This window comes from Penicillium nucicola (genome assembly GCF_028828085.1).
Source record: "Penicillium nucicola strain IBT 29836 chromosome Unknown utg000002l, whole genome shotgun sequence".
NCBI classification, from domain to species: Eukaryota; Fungi; Ascomycota; class Eurotiomycetes; order Eurotiales; family Aspergillaceae; genus Penicillium; species Penicillium nucicola.
This window is the reverse complement of record NW_026643126.1, coordinates 3,324,430-3,349,127: the sequence shown is the minus strand read 5'-3', so window position 1 is coordinate 3,349,127 and position 24,698 is coordinate 3,324,430. Positions and strand designations below refer to the sequence as shown.

The window sequence follows — 24,698 nt, the reverse complement described above, 5'->3', positions numbered from 1 at the left end:
CCTCTCCCTATTCCCTGGCCCCCTCTCCCCCCTACTGTACTGTACTCCACGTAACCCCTGCCTTACCCCGACTCCCAGCCCAAAATTCAGTCCCCGGCAGTGGAAAGCCCACACCATACCAATCGCATGCGAAACAAATGTCAATCCCATGCTCATGTGGACCCCAAATTCCGTACAGCAGTTACAGGCCAGCGCGGGGGGCTTAAACTATCCCTCCTATTGGAAGGAATAGAATCGGATTGTGGGGCCATGGCTTGTCTCGCGTGTCGCGTGGGTCGGGGGTCGAAGATCGGTACAATAGAGGATAGAGTACTCCGTAATTTCAGCTGAGCTCAGCTTAGCTTAACGCTGGGAAATAAGCACAAGGTATATAGCGCTTCTCGTTTTCGCATTGGCGGGTAGTGGAGATTGTGGAGTTGGTTATTGTATCGTTACAGTACAGGCTACACCCGTGGACTTGGTGGGGTGATCACGGTGGGTGTTGTGGATCTAGTGGAACTGTGGCTTGATACGAACTCGTCTGTCACTTGTGGTTGTGTTGTTGATCTATCCCCGTACAGTTCTACTGTATACAGTAGTGGATTTACGAAATGAAGGGTTGGAAATGAAACGGTCGGCGGGTGGGGTTTGTGGCTTTTTGAAGATGATCTTAGTTGCGTATTGATTTTTTGACTTTACCGTTTATGTTAATTGGGACGCAAGCCAGGTATTGGCAGGGGTTTGTGCATTTCCACTTGGAGGTTTACATATGTGGCTTGGGATGAGGGTGCTTGTTCTATTTTGGGCTTGGGTTTGTTGTGCGTTTGTGACTTGTTCTGGTATTTCGCACTAGTCATAGTATACTGTAGTATAGAATGTGATTTCATCAGTTTATCTTGGTTCTATTGGATCATTGGAGGCAGGCAGAGTCGCAGTGAAGGTCCATCTTCTGTAGTAGATAGTATACTTACTAGGTTATCTCTCAAGTGCTTCAAATTTGGTTATACGCTTTTCACAAATCAACTTGGATTATTCAATATGGGTTACGCGTTATCCCTTCAGCAGATTACTTGTAGGTATATAGGCATGAGAACGATTGGATGCCGGTTGAAATTTACACTTCGTCGATTATTAGAATAACATATCTTCACTTGTGGTAATTCATAAGAAGACACATAGCAGTTATATTTCTGTAACTACGTCACTCCTTATCTCAATTTAATCAACACTCAAATTTCAATGAGCCCCAAACCGGGCGTGGGGAAGGACTGCTGTAGGTGGGCTCGTCGAACCCACTGTCCGGGTTGCTAATAGAGGTTGCCCCTCCGGGAGTAGACCTTTGGGATTCTGCAATAATATGCTGCATCATACGGACACTTTATATAAGTCCAGAGGAATAGACATTAGCGTAATGCAAGTGATTCAAACAGATTGTCGTTATAAATTGTGTAAAAAAGTCAACATATTCGTATTCTAGCATTACCAAAAGCTAACAGTTTATCAATTTTTTCTCAAATACTAGAGAGCCTGAGATATTTTCGTTGCTATTAATTTCAACAGAAATTAAAGAAGACCTAGAATAATATGGCTTTTTCAGACAAAAAAATAGAAACAGAAGTTACTCCGATTAAGCGCTATATCGAATTTTCATTTTCAGTTTTCTTCAAAGCCCCGACTTCCGCTAAGTTTCAAGATCACATAGCACTGTGCAATGAAGCCCCATGGTTACTTTTGGATATATTATCAAGTAGAAGCAAGTATATTTCATTGTGCATATTTCTTAATATCAATCTCTCGACTACGCAACATTACCAAACTTTGATATCTTAGTATTCTTTTGTGGTAATCACCGGGGGCTTCTCAGAGCAACGCCAGAATAAAACAGAAAGCTTTGCTTAGATTTGAGTGAACTTTCGATCCTTTCCAGGCGCTGAACTTCGTTATTTGCTTTTTATTTTCTCCTGTTCCCGTCAAATCATAGACGTGGCTGTGGCGGCAAAAAGTGCTTATCTTTCGTTCACGAATAGTTCATGAGCAGCATTAAGGTTTAATTACGAGATCCAATTCTCTTCACTAGCTTGGGTGTCTTGCCTCATATACTGAGCCCGTGATTCCCGAGGAACTTGTTGAGAGCGATCTATCGCCAATCACATGCAACTTGAGCAAAATTGTCCCGAGGTAGATGAATGATTGGGTGTTTAGTAGCGTCGACATTTAAGAAGGTCAAGTCCCATTGCGATAGTTTCTATCGATTTTTATGCCAGTTCGTGAAGTTCAAGTCATTTGTTGAGACCGTTGACTTTTTATCACTGACTGACGAGAATCTACCATACTTTCAGCTATAGTGTACAATTTATGCCCCAGCCTTTATCCTTCGACTTCTCTCAAAGAAGATTCGAAAAAGATGCCACAAGATGAAACTCCTTCAATATTATTCTTCGATGTCTTGGGGACAATTGTGGAATGGAGATGTTGCATCACAAACGAACTGAATGCTGCCGCAAGAAGGGCTATGCAAGACAATATTCGAGATCTAAGTATCGATGTGCGAGCGCGTGTCTCTGATATGTCCACCTCGGATTGGAAGGAAATCGCCGAGGAGTGGCATCGTGCATATATGGACTTCGGAAACACGTACGACATATCTAAGCCCTTTGTCTCGGTAGATGAATACAACCGAATTTCTTTGGAAAAGATTCTCACCAAACGGCTTATTCGGGGTTTATTTGATGAGGAAGATCTTGAGGATTTGACACTGGCTTGGCATCGACTTGACGCATACTCCGATGGTGTGCCAGGCCTTTCGTTGCTGGGCACCGAATTTGTGACATCTACATTATCCAATGGTAATGTCAAACTTCTCGAAGAACTACAAGCGCATAATTCTCTGCCTTTCAAGCACATCACCAGCGCGGAGCATTTTGGTGCCTATAAGCCGTCGCCAGAGGTTTATAATGCTGCGGCACGAAGATTTGGTTTCAGAAATTCGCAATGTTGTCTCGTCGCAGCCCATCTTGAGGACTTGTATGCCGCTAAGCGATGCGGGTTTCAGACAATATACCTCGAGAGACATTTGGAAGAAACTTGGGATAGTAAAGACATTACGCAAGCCAGAGAACGGGGGATTGTCGATCTTTGGATCGAATTTGGAGGCTCAGGTCTTATTGAAGTTGCTCGATATTTTGGAATAGAAAGTTGATTTCCCGAATAAGTGTCAACTATTTGGTTGGCTCTTTAACGGCACTATTATATTCCACTTACCTTAAAAAATATTCCCTAGCCCGTAAAAATCGTAGTAAATTAAACGTGCCGCTCTCTATCTAACTAAAGGTAGTAGATCCAAAAAAACATACAACAGTAAGGATTCGCTAGTGGTCACCCACCTAACTACTAACTTACCGGCGTGTGGCTTAAGTACGGCTGAGCGGACGGGAAGCCCTGTTCTCCACACCCTGTGGTCGTATGTACCTGTTCTGCCATTCCAAAGAAAAATATACAGTCATAATATAGTGACTGAGCTGGCTGAGTGCACTACAGATGAGGTTTAGAAGCTGAGTGAGAGCGGGTGATTCTCACCCTCCGTCGCCTGACCGGCGCACTGACCTTCTTAGCTGAACTATGGTAATCATGATTGGCTCTTCTAATGCATCTGAAACACTCCCTTCATTGGCATCAACATACGATCACGCAATGAAAGGCGATAAGGCAGATTGAACTGGCCTCTTTGGATCCGGCGGATACCTAGGTAGATTTAGCTGGTCTTGACTGATATCAAGAGGAAGGTATCCATATGCAAATATGTTCTCCTGGCTTCAACTCCCTCATCGCCAACAAAGACCACAGTGCTGATTGTGTGCACCATGCTTGTGGACCTTAAATAAGAAATGAAGCCTATCAGATCATTTGGAGATGATGCAAAACACTAGCCTTGGGATTTATTTGATCAGAATGCTAGGCACTGAATGGGGCTCCAATTTTATCTGCTGCCTAGTCGCATTCTTTATCGAAAAAGGAGTTTGGGAAAGCCCATGTACATGCTCATCCATGAATAATCATCATACATGTCCCCTCAGCCAAATATCATTACCTCAAGGGCCCAAAACATCGAAAATTCTGCTACTTTAGGCTGAAACTCCAATGCAGTAAGCATATCCAGCCCAAAGCCCCGAACAATCTCCATTAAGAGCTGGATTTAGCTCGTACAATTTATCAAGCGTGATTCCAGCACTAGCAGCTATATCGTAGCAATATACCCCTTTGCTTTGTTAGTCGTGTTCAGTCAGCGATGTTTCGCCACTCACCATCTTTTTGCATAACCCAGCTATTGCAGTTCTTGGGAATACCATCTTGAGTTGGACCGGGAGCTGACACAGAGGTTTGTGTCGGCTGATTCACTGTGCTTGTGGTTTTCAATGTCGTTGTGTCAGCTGTTTTAGTAGTGGAAGTGGTAGTCGTGTTTGTATCACCACGAACACAATAGCTGTAGTAAATTAACAAATCTGCATATAAGTCGGGAGTAAAGTAAAGATGCTTACGCGGCATCAAGGAGCAAATTGGAACATTTATCATTGAGTTGTGGGTTCCAAATACGAAGCTGCTCAAACGTGACTCCATAAACGTTCTGCAAAAGCGAGCAGGAATCTCCATCGACGATCGTCCGCCTGGAATATATGTTAGCTTGCGGAATTTATTGCGTAGTATTCATTATTTACTGACCATGTGTAGCAATTAGGAGTGGTTCCTGTCGGGGTGGGAGCAGGAGGCGTCACATAAGTCGACGTAGTGGTTCCATTTGCAGTGGCATTCCAGTTTTCGGTCGGATAAACGCAGTAATACAGACCAGGAAACAGATTTGAACAGGCTGCGTTGACGGCGGGATTGATTGCAAGGAAAAGTTCCAGGCTAATGGAGTATATGAGTGAAATCTGTTCGCAGTCATCTCCGTCAGCTGCGGGATAATAGCCCCCACACTCATTCGTGGTTCCATAGCCCGTAGGACCGGCTGCTGCCACCGTGCTGGCCGCGTATTGGGCTGTTTTTGTAGCAGTGGCACCAGCAATTGTGGTTGGTGTGTATGTCTGACCAGAAGCGCCAACACATATATTGTCATCAGCGTTCAGGTTCGAACACGCTCTGTTAATGGAGGGGTTATAGCTTATGAGGTCTGAAATGGTAAGATCGTAGGAATCGGCGATGGAGTTACAGTTGTCTCCATCCTGCACTAAATAGACGGGACAAGCCCGTGGAAGACACCTGGAAATGTGAGTGTTCACTCCATGAAAATTGGGGACTGATCTTACAAGTTCTGTCCGGAAAGCAAGTTCGAACCGTCCGGAAAGATGCCATTCAGCGTTCTCAGTGGGCCAGTCGGGACTTTCTGGGCCTTGGCAATGGACTGCATGTCATCGCCAGACTTCGCAGAGTAGGAATTTCCAGAGAGGCAGGAGGCGTTAGAGGGAGTGGAGTAGTCGATGCCAGGGATAGCGGTCATATTGGTAGCGGGAGGCTGCACATCGGTGGGCAGGGCGCCCGTATTGCAGGTGTCTTGAATCTTAACATATTCTTCCACCAACTGCTCGTCGTAGTTGGAATACGCCGTCTTCTGCATTTGCTGAATCAGATCTAACACACATGTCGAGCAAAGTTGATCTTTTGATAGGACTGATAACGCTGTATCAATGTCTCCAAGGGCTGTTTGAATGTCTCCTATCGCATCTAGAAATCGTGAATCGGGTTAATACATATCAGCAACAGGAGTTGAGAAAAATACCGGTGCAGTATGTGTTAGTCTTGGTGTCCTTCAGGCAGGTCCTGTTCCAGGTTGACCACAGAACGTCTCCCGCCCATACAGCTGGGATTCCATCCCAGGGCTCGACATCGTCGACACATTGCTGTACCACCGAAGAATGATAGGCCTCCAACGCCTTACCACAACCTTCATCACATAATTGATCCTGGAAGGTTTCATTGCCCACCGGACCAAAGTAGTCTGACATGGAAAGCGTAAAAAGGTAAGGATCGCAACTCAGCTCTTTTGTCAACGCAGAAGTGCATCCATCCGAAATAGAGGCTGTGGCGTTGGTTCCATACTCATATAGATCGATCTGCGCCATGACAGACGCGATGTAAGTGATAACAAATATAGCATTGAATTTCATGGCTGTAGCTGTTCTCGAAATATTCTGAGGTACCGAGAAAATTATTGACAATTGAGATCAGCAGGTGGAGGGTGGGTGGATGTATACCCAAAGCACTCAGCTCTCACTTCCGAATGTGATAGTGAGGTGTTTTCTGATGTCTCTTACAGGATGAATTTACGAGGTGGAATATGTAGATCGGAGGCCTGAAACGACTAATGTCGGTAAAACGAGGGGAAACTAGACCCTGACGAAACTAAAAGCGTTCGGTGGCACTAGTGTATGCTACAAGAGGCAGGGAGCCCCGAAGGATTCAGAGATCAGCATCCGAGTGATGTCAAACTCATCAGGGAAACAACAACATTCTTCTGATAATGTTCTCATTTGTTCATCTACAAGAGGGGTACATGAAGCAAACTTGGAATGAAGTCCCCTAGAGATTTAGTGCTTTGTGATGGAGGGTGTGATCAACAGGGATTTTGGGGCGAAAAGGTTCCTGCATACACTAGAGTATGCAATTGCATATGACATCCGGGTATTTAGACTTGTTGAAAGAATTTGAAGCCTGGTGAGAGCGGCCTCATATCTCTTGGACACTTCTCTCGCGTCTTCCTCTTATGGCATCTTTTTGATGTGTTTTAAAGTACCGTCATACAATCTTTGAAATATTGCATTGTTATATGGCCCCAATATGAATTACTGGGCTATAATTTTACTCGCACTATGGTGTTGTCCTTGTCTTGGCCAGGACTACACCTGTAGCGCCGACAAGCCATGTGAACTTGGCTGCTGCTCAAACACAGGAGTCTGTGGAATGGGACCTGACTTCTGCGGGGACAGCTGCATATCCAACTGTGATAGCAAGTCAGACTGTAACCCAGGTTGGGGCATGAAGGTAATTGTCATTCCATCCCATCAAAGTTATTGAAAGAGCTGACTCCATCAAGTGGTCCGCGGCAGACACATGTCCTCTCAACGTGTGTTGTTCTGAATATGGCTTCTGTGGTACCACCAAGGATTTTTGTGGCAACAAAACCATCGAATCTCCCAGCTGCTCTGGATCTAGCGCTTCGAAGCGTACAATTGGATACTATGAGAGCTGGGGAATTACTCGCAAATGTGACAAAATGTACCCTGAATGTATGTTTCCCTTGCTCACACACGCCTTGCACATAGCGGTATTAATATTAGACAGCTATTCCTCTTGGATCATACACACACCTAAACTTTGCCTTTGCCTTCATCGACCCTACTTCATTCAAAGTCGCCCCGATGGATAGCGGGGATGTTGCATTGTATAAAAGGTTCACTGGGCTCAAAAACCTTTACCCTGACCTTCAGACTTGGATATCCATTGGAGGCTGGAGCATGAATGACCCTGATCAGCCCACTGCGACCACCTTTTCAGACCTGGCTGCATCAGAGTCAGCGCAGAAAAAATTCTTTGAATCCTTGCTTTCCTTCTTGGAGACGTACGGCTTTGATGGCATCGATCTTGATTGGTATTGACCCCCCTAACCCCTTCATTGGTAATCACACCACTTACTGTGGACTCTAGGGAATATCCAGTAGCTGAAGAGCGCTCAGGAAAAGCCGCTGACTACGATAATTACACTTCTTTCCTCAAGAATCTCCGTAATGCCCTCTCGTCAAGTGGGCATACATACGGCCTCACCATCACCATCCCATCCTCTTACTGGTATATGCAACACTTTGACATTGTCGAGATCGAAAAGACAATTGATTGGTTCAACATCATGTCCTATGATCTGCATGGCACTTGGGACAATACTAATAAATACCTTGGACCTTATATCAATGCTCACACCAATTTGACTGAAATTGATTTGGCAATGGAGCTCCTTTGGCGCAATAAGATTGACCCAGACCATGTCGTTCTTGGTCTGGGCTTTTATGGCCGGTCATTCACTCTCGCTGATCCCAGTTGCAACACCCCCGGATGTATTTTCTCAGCAGGGGGTAATGCAGGGTCTTGCACGGACTCAGTCGGAACACTCTCGTACTCAGAGATCAAGAATGTGATAGATAAAGGCAACGCCAAAGTGTCTCTAGACAAGACGGCCGCCGTCAAAATGGTCACTTGGGGCGAGAACCAGTGGGTCAGCTATGATGATGAGGAAACTCTGAAGCTGAAGCTGGACTATGCCAATAAAAACTGTCTTGGTGGTACCATGGTATGGGCCGTTTCGACAGATGATTCCGAAGGCACAGCTTCGGCGGCACTATCGAAGTTGACAGGTCGTAGCACAATCGCATTGTCGGCCAAATCACTTGCTTCTACCACTGACCAAGTTCAATCTTGCCAGTTGGGTGAATGCGGCGAATCTTGTCCGAACGGCCTTAGCCCTGCTCAGCGAAGTGATGGCAAGAATAGAGGCAACACTGGTACAAACACTGGATGCTCGAAGGGCAAATCGCGTCTTTACTGCTGCCCAAGTGACAATATGCCCACTTGCCAGTGGCGTGGCGGGGCTCCATTTTGCAATGGCAAATGCCACAAGGGAGAGGTTGAAGTGTCAAGCAGCATCAGTGGAACTGGAAAAAGTTGTTGGACTGGGCACAAAGTACTTTGCTGTACGCAGACCGCGGCCAACGAAGCAGTTTCTGAATGTGGTTGGTCAGGCAGTGCGCCCTTCTGTGCTGGGATTCACAGCAACGCAGGCTGCCCTTCAGGGAGAGAGCGATTAACTTATTCCAATTATGGTGCTGGTGGAGAAGAGCCTTGTATTGTCGGCTACAAGTCGTTCTGCTGTGATCAGCCTCCTCCATACGAGAATTGCGACTGGTACTACCACGGTGGGAAATTCTGGGGCTCTGTTCCCTTCCAGTGCTCTGGAACGTGCCCTGCTGGGAAAGCTTCCATCGCGACCGATCCTTCTGGGTGCCTGTCAGGGTATGGATCATTCTGTTGCGATTCACCAGCTACGAGTGTATGTTGAAATTCCCCTGTGGCCCATATTACTCGCAAGCCTTACTAACACGAGTAGAATGATCCCCTCGTTACGGCATTTAAGACCCAGCTAGAGAAGTACTCCAAAGATCCTGTTTGCGACAAAGGTCAACGCCAGTATTCAAAGCGGGAAACCATCGAAATGGGGTTGCAAAAGCGTCATAGTTTGAACAAGGCAGACTGGACCAGTCTACTAATCCATTTGACCGCCATCGCGAAGGGCAACAGCCCAACCTATCAGATGACGTTGATGGAGGATGCGTATAATTCTAGTGATCCTTTAGTGACCCTGGACGAGATTGATCAGTTTCAGGCCGAATGGTATGTGCTATATCTCTTTCCTCTGGAAAATCAATCTAATTAATCGTACAGGCCTAATGCGGAGCCAATTGCACGGACGGAAAGTCTTCTGTGCTTGGGAACCCATGGAAGTGCTGAAGTTGCGGACTCTCAGGATGCTGGGTCCCAACTTTGCGTCTTGGCTTGCCCTGCTGCAGGCCTTGATAAACGTTCCAATGCATCAGTTGTGCTGTCGGCAGCGAAGAATGTATTTGCCAGAAACATTGCTGAAACAGAGGAGCTTTATGATTCTTCATCACAATTCGGACAACCAAGCTGGGGTATGAATCCTTACAACTCACTTGAAGTACGTGCTGACCAGAATAGGCTACATGATGCAGGGAATTATTGACGGCACATTAACCCTAGAATATGAGATGTTAGTTCGTACTAGCAGAGGAGAGGAGATTTTAGAAAGTAAGTGAGAAAATCTTGGCCCCCAATGCACAATGTAGACGTCTACTTATACGATGCAGTTGTGTGGCGACTGCCTAATGGCCCGGAATACCGAGAGTCTGACAGTGATGAATACGGGGTGTTCCATTTCCACTTCGACCATATAATGCAGCGCAATGGTGAATTCCGGGTTGGGATATACGCTATAGTTGCCTTCCATGGCCAAGACTACGTGGAGCAAAACAGGTATCCTCGTGTGGATGGCAACGACAATCAAGGTGAGAATCGACGATCTCACGTCTTGAATTGCAATACGGGCAATGACGTGACTGATCAAACCCATTACTTTTATCCTGGAGATGGAGCGGAGTCTGACTATGGTGATAATGAGCATCACCGGGCGATTTGGCGTTTTGCAAATTATCTGCAGCAGGAGGACTTGGTAACGGAACAAACGTTCACAGGTGCTCAACGGGGTCAATTGACGCGATATCGCGATCCGCAGGATGAATGTCCGACGCGATGGTACTTTGACTGGGGAGGTTATCGGCAGGGTCGTCCCTTCACCCCGGAATATGCCCTGGGTCAAGCTGCTGAGAACGATCGCATGGATGATAATGACGATGTGTAGATACACGGACCGTAGGATATAAGCGAAGGAGCCAGAATGAAGTGACTCACCATGTCAAATAGCTGCTATGATATCACCGAGACAACCCCGCACCTGAGCAAGTTAAATACGTATATTCTTCCTCTTCTCCAGCTTCACCTCCACACCATGTCATATAAACTCACCAGAGAAGACGTCACCTGGGGTGTGGAGGAGTCTGCGGCCATTCGGGCTGCCGGTAACTCCAATCCAGCTGTCCTCCGTGCTCTTTTGGATTACCACAAGAGAAAACTTCGTGAACTAGCAGGGTGTTCCCCTAATGCAAACATCAGTGGGAGCAACATGGGCACCTACGAATCTCCACTCACGGCTGCCATTCGCGTTAATTCACCGGAAAATGTTCGAACGCTGCTGGCCAGTGGTGCAGATTCCACGGGCATCCATATTTGGGACTTATCTGACTACTCTGCGAGGTTCATGCGTGGTCGAGACGCCAAGGTCGATATCTCGAGTTTTGGCTCATGCCCTTCACGATTGCAGATTCTAGAAGTTGCAGCAAGCAAAGGAATCACCGAGCAGACACAGCCATTGACCCAAGCTGAACTAGATGAGCGACGCACCAGCTTCCCACGATTTTGGACTGAGCCAAATGTCCCAGGTCAGCGGCTAAGGATGAACAAAGGCATCACAGCTTTAGAAGTGGCTGCTGGCCTAGGCTTTGAGGATCTTTTCGCGCTGGTTCGCGAAGCGGGGGCAGATGAGTCTGCCTGGATCAGCGTTTCCGGCCAAGCCAATTTCGATGATACGAAGCCATCGTCACTAAGCGTCACATCTCCCACCCATGAAGCCATTGAAAATGGTCAACATGCTATGCTTGAACGGCTACTTAATACGTATCACTATTCTCCCAACTATCGGGCAATGATAGCTCCCACAGTTGCTTTACCGCCGCTTTCTTTTGCATTGGGTCGATGCGATCCAAATGATCCCAACATCAGGGCCTGTATCAAACATCTTCTTACGCATCCAGATATCGATTTGAACCTCCGTACCCCTATCTTCGAACTTCATCCACTTCATTTGGCAGTTGCTCGCCATGACCCTGAACTCCTATCTTTCCTTCCTATGCCACTTTCCAGCGCAGGCACGACGGCGTTGGGTCATACATTGCTTCATATCGCCTCACTCCCACTTACCTCAATGTCCATGAACCGAGAAGTCCCTGATGCCGTGCGAAGTGTTCACTGCGCTCGTACCCTAGACTCCAAGTGGCTCCCGCATTCGCAGCCCAGTCCACTGCACTTGGAATCAACAAAGCAAGTGCCAAATCATTCTGTGAACCCACCAACACCGATGACACCTGCTGAACGGGAAGCACAACTCAGCACTCTTCGCGTGCTTGCTGATGCGAAGATCGATGTACGCGCCCAGGATGTGGATGGAAATACTGCACTACATTATCTTGCTACGGCCTTGGATGGCGATTACAGAGCCATGCAACTGCTACGAGAGATGGAGGGGGGCGAAGAGATTTATAATGCCTGTAAGAATCGAGAGGAATTGACGCCACGTGCTCTATGGGAAGCTTGCAACAAAGCGTGATACTGGCAACAAGTTAGAATCATATCGGTGATTCCAATTCTTCGTGACCGTTGAGCTCTCAGCATTACATTTTCCTATATTCTCCATCTTCCCAACTCTCATGATAAGTTCAAATTACCAAGACTGAGATTCAAAGGGATCTTTTGTACGATTATCTTCGCTATTCCAGAAAATCTCAATCTGTCTTGCAATATTTCCGGCCAGATCCTTTCCATACATGGCTCATTCATTGGGACGTGTTTTATTCATGGTGTTTTACGCACAAGGCCACGGGATTTGATGGTTTATTAGCATGTTTTCAAGACAAAAGTTCCGATTAGATTAGAGAGCTGAAACTTAGAGCATGTGAGATGAAGAAATTGAAATTATTACTTTTTTCCTGTCGCGGTTTGAGGCTTGGGAATATTTATCTGATAGTGGATGATTACAAGTCTTCATAGTTGCAACGTCGTAAATTCACTATGTATACTCTACAGCCTCGGGATGGTTAGTTACTGGCTTAGTATATCACGAAGTACATGATTGACAAAATCCTGGTCTTTACCAAAAAGATTATCAGAAAAACAATTCAAAACCACGAAGTAATAGTCATCCCGGGTTCGCGAATCTAGGCTCTTTTCGGAGACCCTCCTCAGCACTGCCTTCATCTTTGACTGTCGTTTCAGCATGAAAGCCTTCTCTGGAATAAATGACCTGGTATACTGCAAAAGAAACGCGGCAATGGAAACCGCGATAGGAGTTGCATAGGATGTACCAGACCTATGTTTGATACCCGAAGCATCTTCGCATAGGTGCATAGGCCAGCATGACTCCACATGCTCGCCCACTGTTGCGAAATTGAGCGTGTCAGCCAGTGCAGTAGGACTAAATGGGGATCGATTCCCGTTGGCATCTGTAGAATGGATACAGATGACATTTTCGTCGCGGGCAGGAAAAGCCCGGTCTAGGTTTGCGCCACTGTTGGAAGCCGCTGCGAATATAAGAACGTTTTCCGCATACGCTCTTTGAATGGCGGACTCTAGCTCATCGTATCCCTCAATTTCACGGGAAGGAAATCCAAACGACATCGAAATGATGTCAACCTGCCATTCATTGACGGCGTGATCAATTGCCTGTATTCTCATGTTAAATTCCTTCGTCCTTTAGACGGAGGCGCACTATTTACTTACCTTGGCGATAATTTTCGGGTTGCATGGTCTGCCATCTGATATCTTCGAGATGTATAGTTCTGCATCGGGGGAATATTCCAGAAGTAGTCCTGCAATAAAAGTGCCATGGCCATTGTAGTCCTCAACTCGCTTGGCGAATTTCTCGTTCATCCAGTTGTACTCGCCCTTGACTTGCTCAATGCATGCATCAATGCCAGGGTGGATAAGATCAATACCTGTGTCTAGCACGGCAATTTTAACAGGATCTTTGGGGAGCTCTGTCGTATATTTCTCAAAAACGTCCTTTAATCGCTGACGCCAATTGCAGTAGTTTTTGACTCTGATTGAAAATAAGGGTTAGTTGCAGGTCCAAAACTCAATATAACAGATCTGACTGATCTCTAGAACCACTCACCCTTCTAGGGAATGCTGCTCGGAGAGTGCTTCGTCATCAAAAAATCTCATGCCTTTGTGTTCCAATGTCCTTGGGGATTGCTGATATGGCGCAGTCATTATGTGTGGGAAGGATGAAAGGATTGCTTCCGAAGGGTGAAGAGGAAGCGAAAATGTTTGTTGCTGTTGCTGGAAGAAACTTGATTCATTACCAGATGTCGTGGATCCAAATGAGTGCGTGAATAAGCTTTCCTTGGGAACATCGAAATTCTGAGCACCCATTTGTTGACCTTGGAAGGTTTGCCCCCAGCTACCAAGATCCAAGGTCTGTGCAATTCGATCTAGATCCTCGATGGATATAGAGCTAAATGCCTGACTTAACTCATCCTCTAGTGGTCGCACTATTTGTTGGTATATCGTTGTCCGTAAAACCTGACCGCTGAGCTTGGATCCATTGTCGTCTTCCCAGATTTTGGAGTCCAGGCATTTCTGAACTGCCCAGTAAAATTGAGAGTTCTCAGGGATCTCGGATTTGCAGTTTTCAAAAACAAGCTCTGCGTCGAGGCTAGTATATTCTGACACGGGAACATTGAATTTTTCCGCCAGTTTATCAAATGTGGTAGTCAAATAAAGCTCCATTAGCATGATTCCCAACGCCACAACCTCTGGGCACTGGTGGATCATCATGTCATCGGGGTCAATATCGTCCGGGTCAAGTTCAGGGCTCAGGCACTCCGCGGGCTCGCTCGCGGAATAGCTTGCTTGGTGATTGCGAGTGGAAGTTTGTGCAAGCTGTGTCTGGATAAAAGGCTTCAAGGGAATGGCTGCGGATGTCGTGTGGAAGAATAAGATACTAGAAGGTCCCCATGTCGGAGGCAGCCACGGTGTTTCATGCAGATAAAGAACCGCATAGCTAAGCAGAACCGCAAGGATACGCTTCGTCTTGTCGGTAAGTGCTTCACGCTGGTTCTGAATTATCTGCTGCAGCGAGACTGGTGCTTTGGTCTCATCAATAGTGAAGGAACCTTTCTCGGACCGCAGCTTCCATAACAGACCATCCTCGTCAATTTTCAACTTGATTCGGTCAAAGGGCTTTCGCTTTTTGATAGGCTCGCAGAGCTTTTTCACTTTCATTGCATGTGCCTTGGGTTTCAAAGGACCTGGGGTGTTGCGTTGACCGAATGTCATCGCTGCGCCCTTTGCAAAATGCACATCAGCCTCGTGCCACTCTTGTTTCATGGACAGAAACATCTCAAAGGCACAGAGAGGGTCAACATCTTCTTCGGCACTGGAAAGATATTGGAATGTTCCCAGACAAAGTCGAACGCCAAAGTCATGCATTGGCTGACACTCACAGTCTTTTAACTCCAGAAAGGCACGAAATAATGACTGAGACGCATTCCATACGGCATTTAAAGGCCGACCAACTTGCTTCTTTTGATCTGAAAACTCATTTTGGGGCCACGATGCAGGATCATCTGGATATTGGTGCTTGATATCATCTTCCCAGTTCTCGAGGAATTCAATAAGTCGGTCAGAATCATCGGGGTTGGTGGTCAGATCCAACATCCACGGTCGCAAATGCGTCTCTGTTATGTTCATATCGTACTGTCTATTTTTCCACATCTTGTTTAGTGCCCACAATCGAGGATAGGCGGTTTGCGAAGATCCCGATTGTGGTCCCAAAACGCGCGGGTGAACGGTCGCCTCGAGTCGAACCAAGATAGTGGCCACCAAAGGATTTCTCTCTTGAATTATGGGCCGTATACGGTTGATATGGTCGCGAATCACAAGGCAATGGGCCATGATGCTGCTGTAGAAGTGCCTGGACTCTCTGGCAAGCCCATCGTTCCGAAGGTGGCGTAAGATCTCTCGGATTGTCTCAGTTGTACTTAAAATCAGGGCAATATTTGTCTCGCCATCTACAACAGCCATCTCAGCGATAGCTCATGGGTTTATATCTCCAGGAGGGTTTTCATTTCCATGCTGACGAAGAGTCTGACGGTGCACGTGCGGGGTTGTGCTGACTTAGTGTCTTCAGGGCTGAAAAACCAGCATAAGTTTCTGTCTTCATAGAACCTCATTCATCTTTTGTTAAGCTGGGTTTCAGTCGTGGGGTGTCGACGCCAATGGCCACAGTCATCACAGATGCAGCTAGGCTTTGCCTCACGTCGTTTCAGCAATGTTTCCAACTGTCGGCCTATCTCTCGCCGCGAGATTTATCGTTGGTGGAAGACCAATTGGCCAGGTTCTCACTATGGACGGCGAATATCGGTGTTTTTGCAACAGGACGAGCGTCATTGGATCATCGCCTCAGGGCGGCACCAGAGGTCCATGAAGTCATAATCGACCTTTTGGAAGTGCTGAATGATCGCATCCAGGAGGGTATGCTAACTTCGAGATTTTACAAACATCCCTTTGATGAATTTTGCGCAAGCTAAGAGAGAACAGGCTACGCTTATCTTGAAACTTGCGTTGTACCTCAGCGAAATACTAGCAGAAGCGAAGTAGATGATCAGATTAACACCATTATGAAGGAAATCGCGAGCCAAATAGCCCTGTTTCATCGCCTTTCCAATACCATCAGAAGAGCTGGTAGCGATGTCCGAAATGAGAAGGCAGCTGCATTATGTCGAATTTTGGACGAGGAGGGAAATGATGCGGAGCCGTTATTGAGAGCCATCTTTGCCAACTACATTCGGGATAAGTTCATGGAAATTGATGAGACTATATTGCAGCGACTTGCATCTGCAATGGTGCTGCGACGGAAGAGAATCTTGTACAGAAGATATCGATACGGAGACGGCTCACTCCATGTTGGGCAAATAGGCCCTCCGTCAATTCAATCTCCACAGATAGCTGCCGGACAGGAACCGCCAAACCGTCTCGAAAAATCCGGGTATGTCTCAGGAACCGCCGCAAAGTCTAGTGGTGAATCGCATACGGTCATTAGTGCGACTACTCTAGTTGCGGATAACTCAAAAAAGCCTCTGTCGCCCCTTCACGAGCTTCAGGGACAAAGACAGTTGCTTTGAATAGCCACGAAGAATTACAGTTTCCACCTGCACCTTTAGGTCATATCAGACGGAGGTACAAGAAGATGAAAAATGCAAGAGAAGATGAAGATCAAATATCACCTGAGATTCAATCCACAAAAGGTCATACTGAGTCTCCCACAGAACTTGCGAGCAACAAAGGTCAGGTTGAAGTAACTCTGAAGCAGACTATGAAACGAAACTGGGAGGAATGTGTTCAGGCTATAGGAGAAGTGACGTGTCCATTTTGTCTATACACAATCCCAGCAGCAGAGGCAAACGACGGCTCGAAATGGAAGTAAGTCATCCACATGAATGAAGTCTCTTTTCCTTCAACTCCGATCATGTATGCAAGGAATGCTGACTTCTAGCAGGTCACATGTCAGGAGTGATCTTGATGCCTATGTGTGTCTCTTCGAAGAATGCGACACCCCAGATCAGTTGTATAACCACAGTGAAGAATGGCTGAAACATATGCGTGAACATTCATTGCGCTGGCGCTGCAACTCCAAATCCCACGAGCCATGTGTATTTGACTCACGAGATACATATGCAGATCATTTGCGACATGCCCACAGGGAAAAATTCAGCGAAGCACAAGTTCGGGTCCTGGCTAACAAGAATGCGCGGCCAAACAACCCCCTTTTTCAATCTTGTCCACTGTGCGGCGAGTTCGAAGCTACAAACGGCACACTCGAAGAACATATTGTGGGACATCTGAGGGTTTTGGCTTTGAAATCCCTACCTCCTTATGAAGACGACGCGTCGGAGTACTCTGACACGGATGGTGACACTTCGCATGCCTCAAAGCCACACCAGCGCAGTACAATCTACAATGATTCGGATAGGTTCGTTGATCTACAGTTTGAAGATCATGAGAAATATGCAGATCTTGACGGACATGATGGAATTGATGACTCTTTGCCAATGTATCTTGAGACGCATGGTTTCGTGGAGTCTGATGAGAGCTTGCATCGAGAACTGCTGCCAGAAAGTTCTGCCAACAGATTGTCAGGTCATGATATACCCGCCAAAGGCCAAAGGCAAATGGAATGGGGCCTTGTGATTGAGAGCATTGAACCATTTACGCATGATGAGAAGGACTTGATACTTGAACACCTGGTGTTGAAGCAGCTTTGCTCTCCCACATTGACGTCAAGTCCAAGTGAAGGTAAAGTCGACACTCAATCCACGAGCCTGAATCCTATCACTGGCGAACATGAGACACAACAACATATCACGTCTTATTCAGATCGCCAAATTTCACAGCAGCTCTCTTCTGTTTTTAAGGAAACTTCGAAGAATGGGATGTTCGAGACAGAATTACCTGAGATTTATGAGAGGTACGGTGTATCGCGACCGTATGGCAATGAACCCACAAACGGCACCATAAACGCACAGGCTGGTAATTTTGAGATGTTTGAAAGGAATGACCTTCATTCTACATTGCTTCAACACCGAATGGACGCATCCAAGTCCGTTCCCAGGATGAGAGCAGGCTACACGCCTCTGGAATCACCACTACTACCAGGATCTACCCCATTATCCACTCATAATCTCAAACACAATACAAATGCGAACCTGGAACAAAGTCTGAAAAGAGAAAGCCATTTCCCAGAAGATACCAGTTATGAATCTCACATTTTCACCAAACCAGAGCAGAAGATTTACGACTGGTCTGACCTTCTTGAGAAGCATTTCCCCGGCCATTCAGTTGGCAAACTTGACAATTTGGAAGGGAACGCCACAAATCGAATCGATTTGGATGACATAATTTCACGTTTACTAAAATCTACCACACCTAACAAAAGAGGACTCCCTGTTTCTCTCGAGGAGATATATGGTGTATGTGCCGCATCGCGGGAAGTTCTACTTTGTCAGCCTATGCTTTTGGAATTGAGTGCGCCTCTCGAGATTGTTGGCGACGTTCACGGCCAGTACACCGACCTGATCAGAATCTTTGAGCTATGCGGCTTTCCACCGACGACTCCATACTTATTTCTCGGTGACTACATTGATCGAGGAATGCAAGGTCTCGAAACAATTCTCCTTCTACTATGCTATAAGCTCAAATACCCAGAGAGGATCCATTTGCTTCGGGGAAACCACGAAGCCGCCGATGTTTCCCGGGTATATGGCTTTTACGATGAGTGCAAGCGACGATGCAATGTTAAGATCTGGAAAACTTTTATAAACGTTTTTAATTGTTTACCTGCCGCATGTGTGGTCGCGGACAAGATCTTTTGCGTGCATGGCGGCTTGTCCCCGTCTCTTTTCCAAATGGATGACATCCGCCAGCTTCAGCGTCCCACTGATGTCTCCGACAATGGTCTGCTCTGTGATCTTCTTTGGAGCGATCCTGCTATCATGGAACATGAATGGGAGCCAAATGACCGCGGAGTGAGCTTTTGCTTCAACAAGAGCATTATCGAAGCGTTTCTTTCACGACATAATTTCGATTTGATTTGCCGGGCACACCAGGTGGTTGAGGATGGATATGAGTTTTTCGCTGATCGGCTGGCGGTGACTGTTTTCTCAGCACCAAATGTATGTATCACTCTTTCTTTGCTTTTCTCTCGTGGGCTGTGAACTTGCATTCAAATTGCTTACCGATAATGTGCAGTATTGTGGAGAGTTTGATAATTGGGGAGGGATAATGTCTGTCTCAGATGATCTTCTCTGTAGTTTCAAATTATTGAAACCTTAGATGCCTCTCTCGGAAAAAAGTTCGTCGAAAGTCCCGTGGAATGAGAGGCAAGGACAGAAAGACATATTAGAGCGTATGCTGCATCATTGAATGGACAGATAGTTAGAGAGAGGAAATGAATATTACGTATTTATCAATCTACCAAAGGCTCAATCAACATATAAGAGCCTAGCGTTGTTTGTTGAGCTTTCAGCCACAACCTCCACACTGGAACTTTCCGATTGCCGAAAGCGTCCGTGAAACAGAGGGGCTGGTGGTAAAGCTAGGGAAAGATCGCTACTTCAGAAGATGATAGATAATTTTGACAAGAGCAATTGGAATGTAAATGGATCTGAGGTCTAATGCCAGACTGGTCGTATAGAATATTGTAATATAAAATACTCCAAATTCGCTAGCATGAAGTGGGGGATGATTTCTTTGTAGCACTTGGGCGTGACTTTTTAGCACTGGTTTAAAGCTGGCTAGATGGATTAAGACTACTTATACAAATTATTCAACAAGATAATTAAAACCCATGTTCCTTGAACTCTTGCTCGGTCCATTGCCACAGCTCCTCCGCTTTTCCCATATCACTCTCAATACCATTCCTGTTCGCTTCCTTAAAGAAGGGAACATAGTACGCGCCACTTTTCACTGCGCCAGAATCAGCCGTACTCGCCCAAAGCTGATTAAGCGTGCCGGTTGGAATATCCACGGAAGCCACCGAGGAGAACAGCTTAAAGACAAAGACAAGAAGTGGGTTTGCTTTCATGTCACCCCCAATATTCGTGCGGACAAGCCCGGGATGTAGAGAAACAGACTTGATACTGGGATATTTCTTAGCGTAAGACTTTGTAAAGTATATGTTGGCGAGTTTGGAGTGGCCATAGCGAGCAACAGTGCTGATCTCGTTGAGTGGCGTCTTGACCTGGCTGAGAAGTATACCGGCCTTGGGAGCGTTTCGATATATCTCGGAGCTGATGTTCACAATGCGAACATCTGCTCCAGTATCCGCAGTCTGGGTGAGGATTGGCAGAAGTAGTCGAGTCAGAAGTGCTGAACCCATATAGTTTGTGCCAAATTGGACTTCGTAGCCATCTTCAGTCAAGCCAGACGGAGGCGCAAAGATACCGGCGTTGTTGATGAGGATATCGAGGCGGTCATTTGTGGAAAGGAATGTTTCGGCTGCGCGTTTGATAGAAGCGAAAGACGAAAGGTCTATTTCGAGAAAGAGGATTTCGGCCGAGGGGACCTCTCGTTTGATTTCATCAATGGCTTCCGTTGCTTTCTTGGGGTTGCGGGCGCCCATGTATATCTTTTTGGGATCGTGCGCTGCCAATTGCTTTATAGTTTCTTTTCCAAGACCATTATTGCCTCCAGTTACCAGAATGACCCGCCCAGAGAGACTTGGTATATCCTTTCTGGGATCGAAAGAGTGGCTCTTGCCAAAAAGAAAAGACATCCCCTTTTCTGTAGATCTGCAGAACTGTAAAATAGTAGATACTAAATTTCCAATATCAGGTTAAAGTTATTGAAGTTATACACAGTTCGAGTTAAGTGATGAATCATCATCCCGTGCCTCGGTCCCGGAGCCGGGGTGACTATTAATCAACCCCGAACTATAGTTGAGACAACTCCGGTTCGTGCACCGCCGGCCTTTTCAATTACTCCGATTGTTATACTTTCAGATAAAGCTTGAAAGTTATTTCCCAGATACTCAACTTTTCAGTTACTGCCTTGAGGCTTTTGACCGTTTATCTCTGCCGTGTTTTGCCCTCTACACAACTCCCGTCAACATGAGAGCCATTGTGGCAAATAGATATCTTGGGAAGCAAATTCTCAACTTCGCAACTTCTTCCTCATTTGGCCAATGTGCCAAAATTACCAACATACCAACTCCTGAGATCTCCGATAATGAGATTCTAGTCCAAGTGCGTGCCGTTGCACTCAACCCAGTCGACAACAAGAATATCGATTTTCTCTCCCCGAACAACAGTACCATAGGCTGTGATTATGCTGGAGAGGTGGCAAAAGTTGGAAAAGACATGATCGGCAGATGGAATGTAGGGGACAGAGTCGCGGGCTTTGTCCACGGCGGTCAATACCCTGACGTCGGCTCTTTTGCCGAATACCTGAAGGTTGATGGAGAACTTGCATGGCCCATTCCTGACGCGATCACCACATCTGAGGCTGCAACGTATGGTATTCCAGCAGTCACTGCAGTTTTTGCACTTCTGCATCTGGATGTCGCATGGGAAGATATTCTCTCAGGAGCCACGAAGCAATCTTCTGCGAAGTCCTCAATTTTGATTTACTCCGGTGGTTCAAACGTTGGACTGTTTGCAATCCAACTTGCCAAAAGAGCAGGTCTTCATGTTATTGCCACTGCATCACCACGGTCGTTTGATTTGGTCAAACGCTATGGCGCAGACACCGTGTTTGACTATCGGTCTCCAACGGCGGCCAGTGAAATTTCCAAAGCTCATCCTGATATCACCAAAGCTTTGGACTGCTTCTCGGAGGGAAATTCTTCTCATTTCTGCGCAGAGGTGCTTAAAAATGGTCGAGTTATCACGCTTCTGGATCAAGGGAAGCCAAAAAGGGCAGATATCGAGTTCAAAAGTCTCATGGTCTTCACAGCCTTTGGCAAACCGTTCTCATTATTGTCGCCCCTAGGTCCAAAGTTCTCAGTTGTTCCTGATGATCGGGATTCGCTTCGGCGTTTATATGCTAGCTTGAGTCAACTGTGTAATGGTGCTTTGAAACCTCCCCCGATTACAGTGCTGGAAGGAGGCCTTAACGCGGTCCTTCTCGGTCTTGATCGACTTCGCAAAGGAGAAGCCCAAGGTACCAAGCTTGTTGTGCAGCTGACGTCATAACAATTCCTCTTTTATTGAATTGAGCTTCGTTGTTATTGAAATGAGGCGGGCTTTTACTGAAATAGCTAGCGCTGGTAGTTGTCGCGCGTATATATCAATGGTTTATGAAGTAAATCACTCAGACCCCGACGAGCTACATCATGGGCTATGTGACAATGTAGACATCGGTTGCAGCGTCAAGGTGATTTAATTTCTCATCATGCAAAGTAGTAAAAAGGTAGATCACTAATTTCCATTATGCATTTTCGAAGAGAGTATATGCTAGGCCATATGTTTAGGAATGCGCGTGACTACGGCTGTCTCCAGCGGCCTGGAGCTCAAATCAAATTTTGCCCATATACAGCTCGTTACCGCCTTCGTTCTTACTATGGCCACAATATCTGAGTTATCCTACGAAGCCTTTCAATTTCTAGCACGAGTATATTATAAAGGTATAACCTGATAACATGGCCTAAATGACAGATCCTTGAACTTGACATACATGCATGCGAGACATCCTCATTCATTATAACTAAATGAATAATTCAAAAGTTTACACTGCTCAGTATCAAAATCTCCTTCTATCGGCCTTTTCACTACCTTTGAGTTTGTTTCGTTGGAATTTTTCTAGTTTTCTTTCTTCGTTCATGCTTTGGCATAAAGTAAACACACCCATTGCAGAAAAAAATAAGATGTAAAATGGCACTCATGATAATTAATCAGCGGCAGAATTTATTTTGAGCTTAAGGCCACTGCAAAGTGCCGTACGTGACTCGCCGACGCCCTGTTCTAGGCTGACGTTCACAGAACTAACTGACTCGCTCGTAGAACTAGAACTACTTTCTAGCCTGTAATGGTTTCATGGAAATTGACTAGAACATCTCATCGCAGCAGTTATTCATCCCATTGGCACCATGGTCAAGATCAACCACCGAAGATCGGCATAACCCACGGAACTGACTTTTATCAGATTCCATTAAATAGTGGTGAGTGATATTGACGGTGTTCTGAGTTCATGCTTGCAGATGATGATACATGCATGCTTTGCTTTCCCTTTTCCCCTTGTAGGTTTTGGCATCGGGACATTCAATCCATTCATTGTGTCCCGTCACCTTTGAAATCTACAAGAGAGATTAAGATCACTGCATATATAGTCAAACAACGTAGATGAGACTTTATTCAGAACGTTGTCACGGTGTGATATGCAGCAGCGAAACACAGATCAAAATGTGGCTCGTATTCGGAAACCCCTGAAAATCTCCCAGGGATGTGACAGTGTAGAAAATCTCAAAGAACAACACGCAATGCAACCTCGGGACGAAATAGAGACATGATAGATTATGGAAGTTATGCGTGATGGCCGACCAAAGAGAGAAAGAAGAGGGAATGTGGCAGACTAAAGTGCCTTCATTGCCCCAAAGGGGGAATCCCGGAGTGGGGGCCGAAAGGATCTCCGAAACTCGCTTTATATCAACCCCCTCCTCTCTTCTTCTTCTTGGGAAAGATTGCTGCTAAACAAATCATTCTCTCAAAGTACTACAAATCATCTCGACAGAAGCGCAAAGAGTTTCCGTCCGGGGAGGAAAGGAGACAAAAAAGGGGGCAAGAGGGACGTCAGTAAATCTGAAACCTCAACACGCCCCAACTCAAACACAACAACATAGAGCAACACATACACCAAACCCAGTCAAAATGGGCCAAGCCCCATCAAAGCCCAAGGAAGGCGCGACCATCCAAGTCATAGGCGCAGGTCTACCACGCACAGGGACGTCATCCTTCAGCCAAGCGCTAGAAATCCTGCTCGATGGCCCAGTCTACCACTGCGGCACGCAATCATCAATGGGCCCACCGGCCGAAATCAAAGGCTGGATTCCTATCCTGCAAATGTGGCTGAAAGGCGACCCGACCAGCCGCGCGACAATGCTCCCACTCCTGCGCCGCCGATTGACAGGCTATGTCGCCATAACAGACTCGCCAGGCTCGCAGTTCATCCCGGAGCTGATGCAACTGTATCCAGAGGCCAAGGTGATCTGCACGACGCGGGATCCACTCCTCTGGGAGCCCAGTATGATGCGTGTGCAAAGTTTAACGGGGGTTTGGTTTGCGCGGCTGGCCTTGCTGCCGTTGGAGGGGATGCGGCATTTCATTCCTTATGGGCATTTGCTTGCTGCGCAGTGGGAGCGACTGTATGGGGGTGTCTCTGGATATCATGGGCGCGAGACTTATGAGAGGCATATGGCTTGGTTGACGGAGGTTGTGCCGAAGGAGAGGCTGGTCTTCTTTGATGTTAAAGATGGGTGGGGGCCTTTGTGTGAGGCTCTGGCGGTGGAAGAACCCACAGGCAAGGAGTTCCCTCGCATCAATGATTCCGAGGCCATTGAGAAGACGGTCAAATATCATTTACGCAGGGGGTTGACTCGCTGGGCTGTGGTTTTTGCTGTTCTTGGCGTTGGGATTGCAGCTTGGCGCAAGTCTTGGTGAGAGTCGGACATGTCAATATCAGACCATGAATAATGAGTCAAATTTTTGAATATACTAGCCTAG

General features: G+C 46.4%; 11 protein-coding genes across 11 annotated transcripts; 8 read left to right on the top strand and 3 right to left on the bottom strand.

The window, feature by feature from the left end:
• Positions 1-2,383: 2,383 nt before the first annotated feature.
• On the top strand, positions 2,384-3,178 carry N7511_003022 (uncharacterized protein; the record flags this gene model as incomplete). Its single annotated transcript, XM_057125447.1, has 1 exon — positions 2,384-3,178. One exon carries the CDS (start codon positions 2,384-2,386, stop codon positions 3,176-3,178), a length of 795 nt encoding a protein of 264 aa, XP_056987606.1.
• Positions 3,179-4,254: 1,076 nt separating this feature from the next.
• On the bottom strand, positions 4,255-6,137 carry N7511_003021 (uncharacterized protein; the record flags this gene model as incomplete). The annotated part of the gene is made up of 5 exons (XM_057125446.1): positions 4,255-4,459; positions 4,515-4,640; positions 4,696-5,232; positions 5,280-5,694; positions 5,750-6,137. 5 exons carry the CDS (start codon positions 6,135-6,137, stop codon positions 4,255-4,257), a joined length of 1,671 nt encoding a protein of 556 aa, XP_056987605.1.
• A 1,736-nt stretch (positions 6,138-7,873) lies between these two features.
• Positions 7,874-9,778, top strand: N7511_003020 (uncharacterized protein; the record flags this gene model as incomplete). Its single annotated transcript, XM_057125445.1, has 3 exons — positions 7,874-9,067; positions 9,125-9,408; positions 9,460-9,778. The coding sequence occupies 3 exons, from the start codon at positions 7,874-7,876 to the stop codon at positions 9,776-9,778; spliced, it is 1,797 nt and encodes a 598-aa protein (XP_056987604.1).
• Positions 9,779-9,868: 90 nt separating this feature from the next.
• Positions 9,869-10,453, top strand: N7511_003019 (uncharacterized protein; the record flags this gene model as incomplete). The annotated part of the gene is made up of 1 exon (XM_057125444.1): positions 9,869-10,453. The coding sequence occupies one exon, from the start codon at positions 9,869-9,871 to the stop codon at positions 10,451-10,453; it is 585 nt and encodes a 194-aa protein (XP_056987603.1).
• Positions 10,454-10,504: 51 nt separating this feature from the next.
• Positions 10,505-12,034, top strand: N7511_003018 (ankyrin repeat domain-containing protein; the record flags this gene model as incomplete). Its single annotated transcript, XM_057125443.1, has 1 exon — positions 10,505-12,034. The coding sequence occupies one exon, from the start codon at positions 10,505-10,507 to the stop codon at positions 12,032-12,034; it is 1,530 nt and encodes a 509-aa protein (XP_056987602.1).
• Positions 12,035-12,525: 491 nt separating this feature from the next.
• On the bottom strand, positions 12,526-15,201 carry N7511_003017 (S8/S53 family peptidase; the record flags this gene model as incomplete). The annotated part of the gene is made up of 3 exons (XM_057125442.1): positions 12,526-13,146; positions 13,204-13,522; positions 13,598-15,201. The coding sequence occupies 3 exons, from the start codon at positions 15,199-15,201 to the stop codon at positions 12,526-12,528; spliced, it is 2,544 nt and encodes an 847-aa protein (XP_056987601.1).
• Positions 15,202-15,704: 503 nt separating this feature from the next.
• On the top strand, positions 15,705-16,610 carry N7511_003016 (uncharacterized protein; the record flags this gene model as incomplete). Its single annotated transcript, XM_057125441.1, has 2 exons — positions 15,705-15,960; positions 16,027-16,610. 2 exons carry the CDS (start codon positions 15,705-15,707, stop codon positions 16,608-16,610), a joined length of 840 nt encoding a protein of 279 aa, XP_056987600.1.
• Positions 16,611-16,967: 357 nt separating this feature from the next.
• Positions 16,968-19,199, top strand: N7511_003015 (Serine/threonine-specific protein phosphatase/bis(5-nucleosyl)-tetraphosphatase; the record flags this gene model as incomplete). Its single annotated transcript, XM_057125440.1, has 1 exon — positions 16,968-19,199. One exon carries the CDS (start codon positions 16,968-16,970, stop codon positions 19,197-19,199), a length of 2,232 nt encoding a protein of 743 aa, XP_056987599.1.
• Positions 19,200-19,822: 623 nt separating this feature from the next.
• On the bottom strand, positions 19,823-20,605 carry N7511_003014 (uncharacterized protein; the record flags this gene model as incomplete). Its single annotated transcript, XM_057125439.1, has 1 exon — positions 19,823-20,605. One exon carries the CDS (start codon positions 20,603-20,605, stop codon positions 19,823-19,825), a length of 783 nt encoding a protein of 260 aa, XP_056987598.1.
• Positions 20,606-21,092: 487 nt separating this feature from the next.
• N7511_003013 (zinc-binding alcohol dehydrogenase family protein) lies at positions 21,093-22,175 on the top strand (the record flags this gene model as incomplete). The annotated part of the gene is made up of 1 exon (XM_057125438.1): positions 21,093-22,175. The coding sequence occupies one exon, from the start codon at positions 21,093-21,095 to the stop codon at positions 22,173-22,175; it is 1,083 nt and encodes a 360-aa protein (XP_056987597.1).
• Positions 22,176-23,846: 1,671 nt separating this feature from the next.
• Positions 23,847-24,635, top strand: N7511_003012 (sulfotransferase family protein; the record flags this gene model as incomplete). Its single annotated transcript, XM_057125437.1, has 1 exon — positions 23,847-24,635. One exon carries the CDS (start codon positions 23,847-23,849, stop codon positions 24,633-24,635), a length of 789 nt encoding a protein of 262 aa, XP_056987596.1.
• Positions 24,636-24,698: the final 63 nt, after the last annotated feature.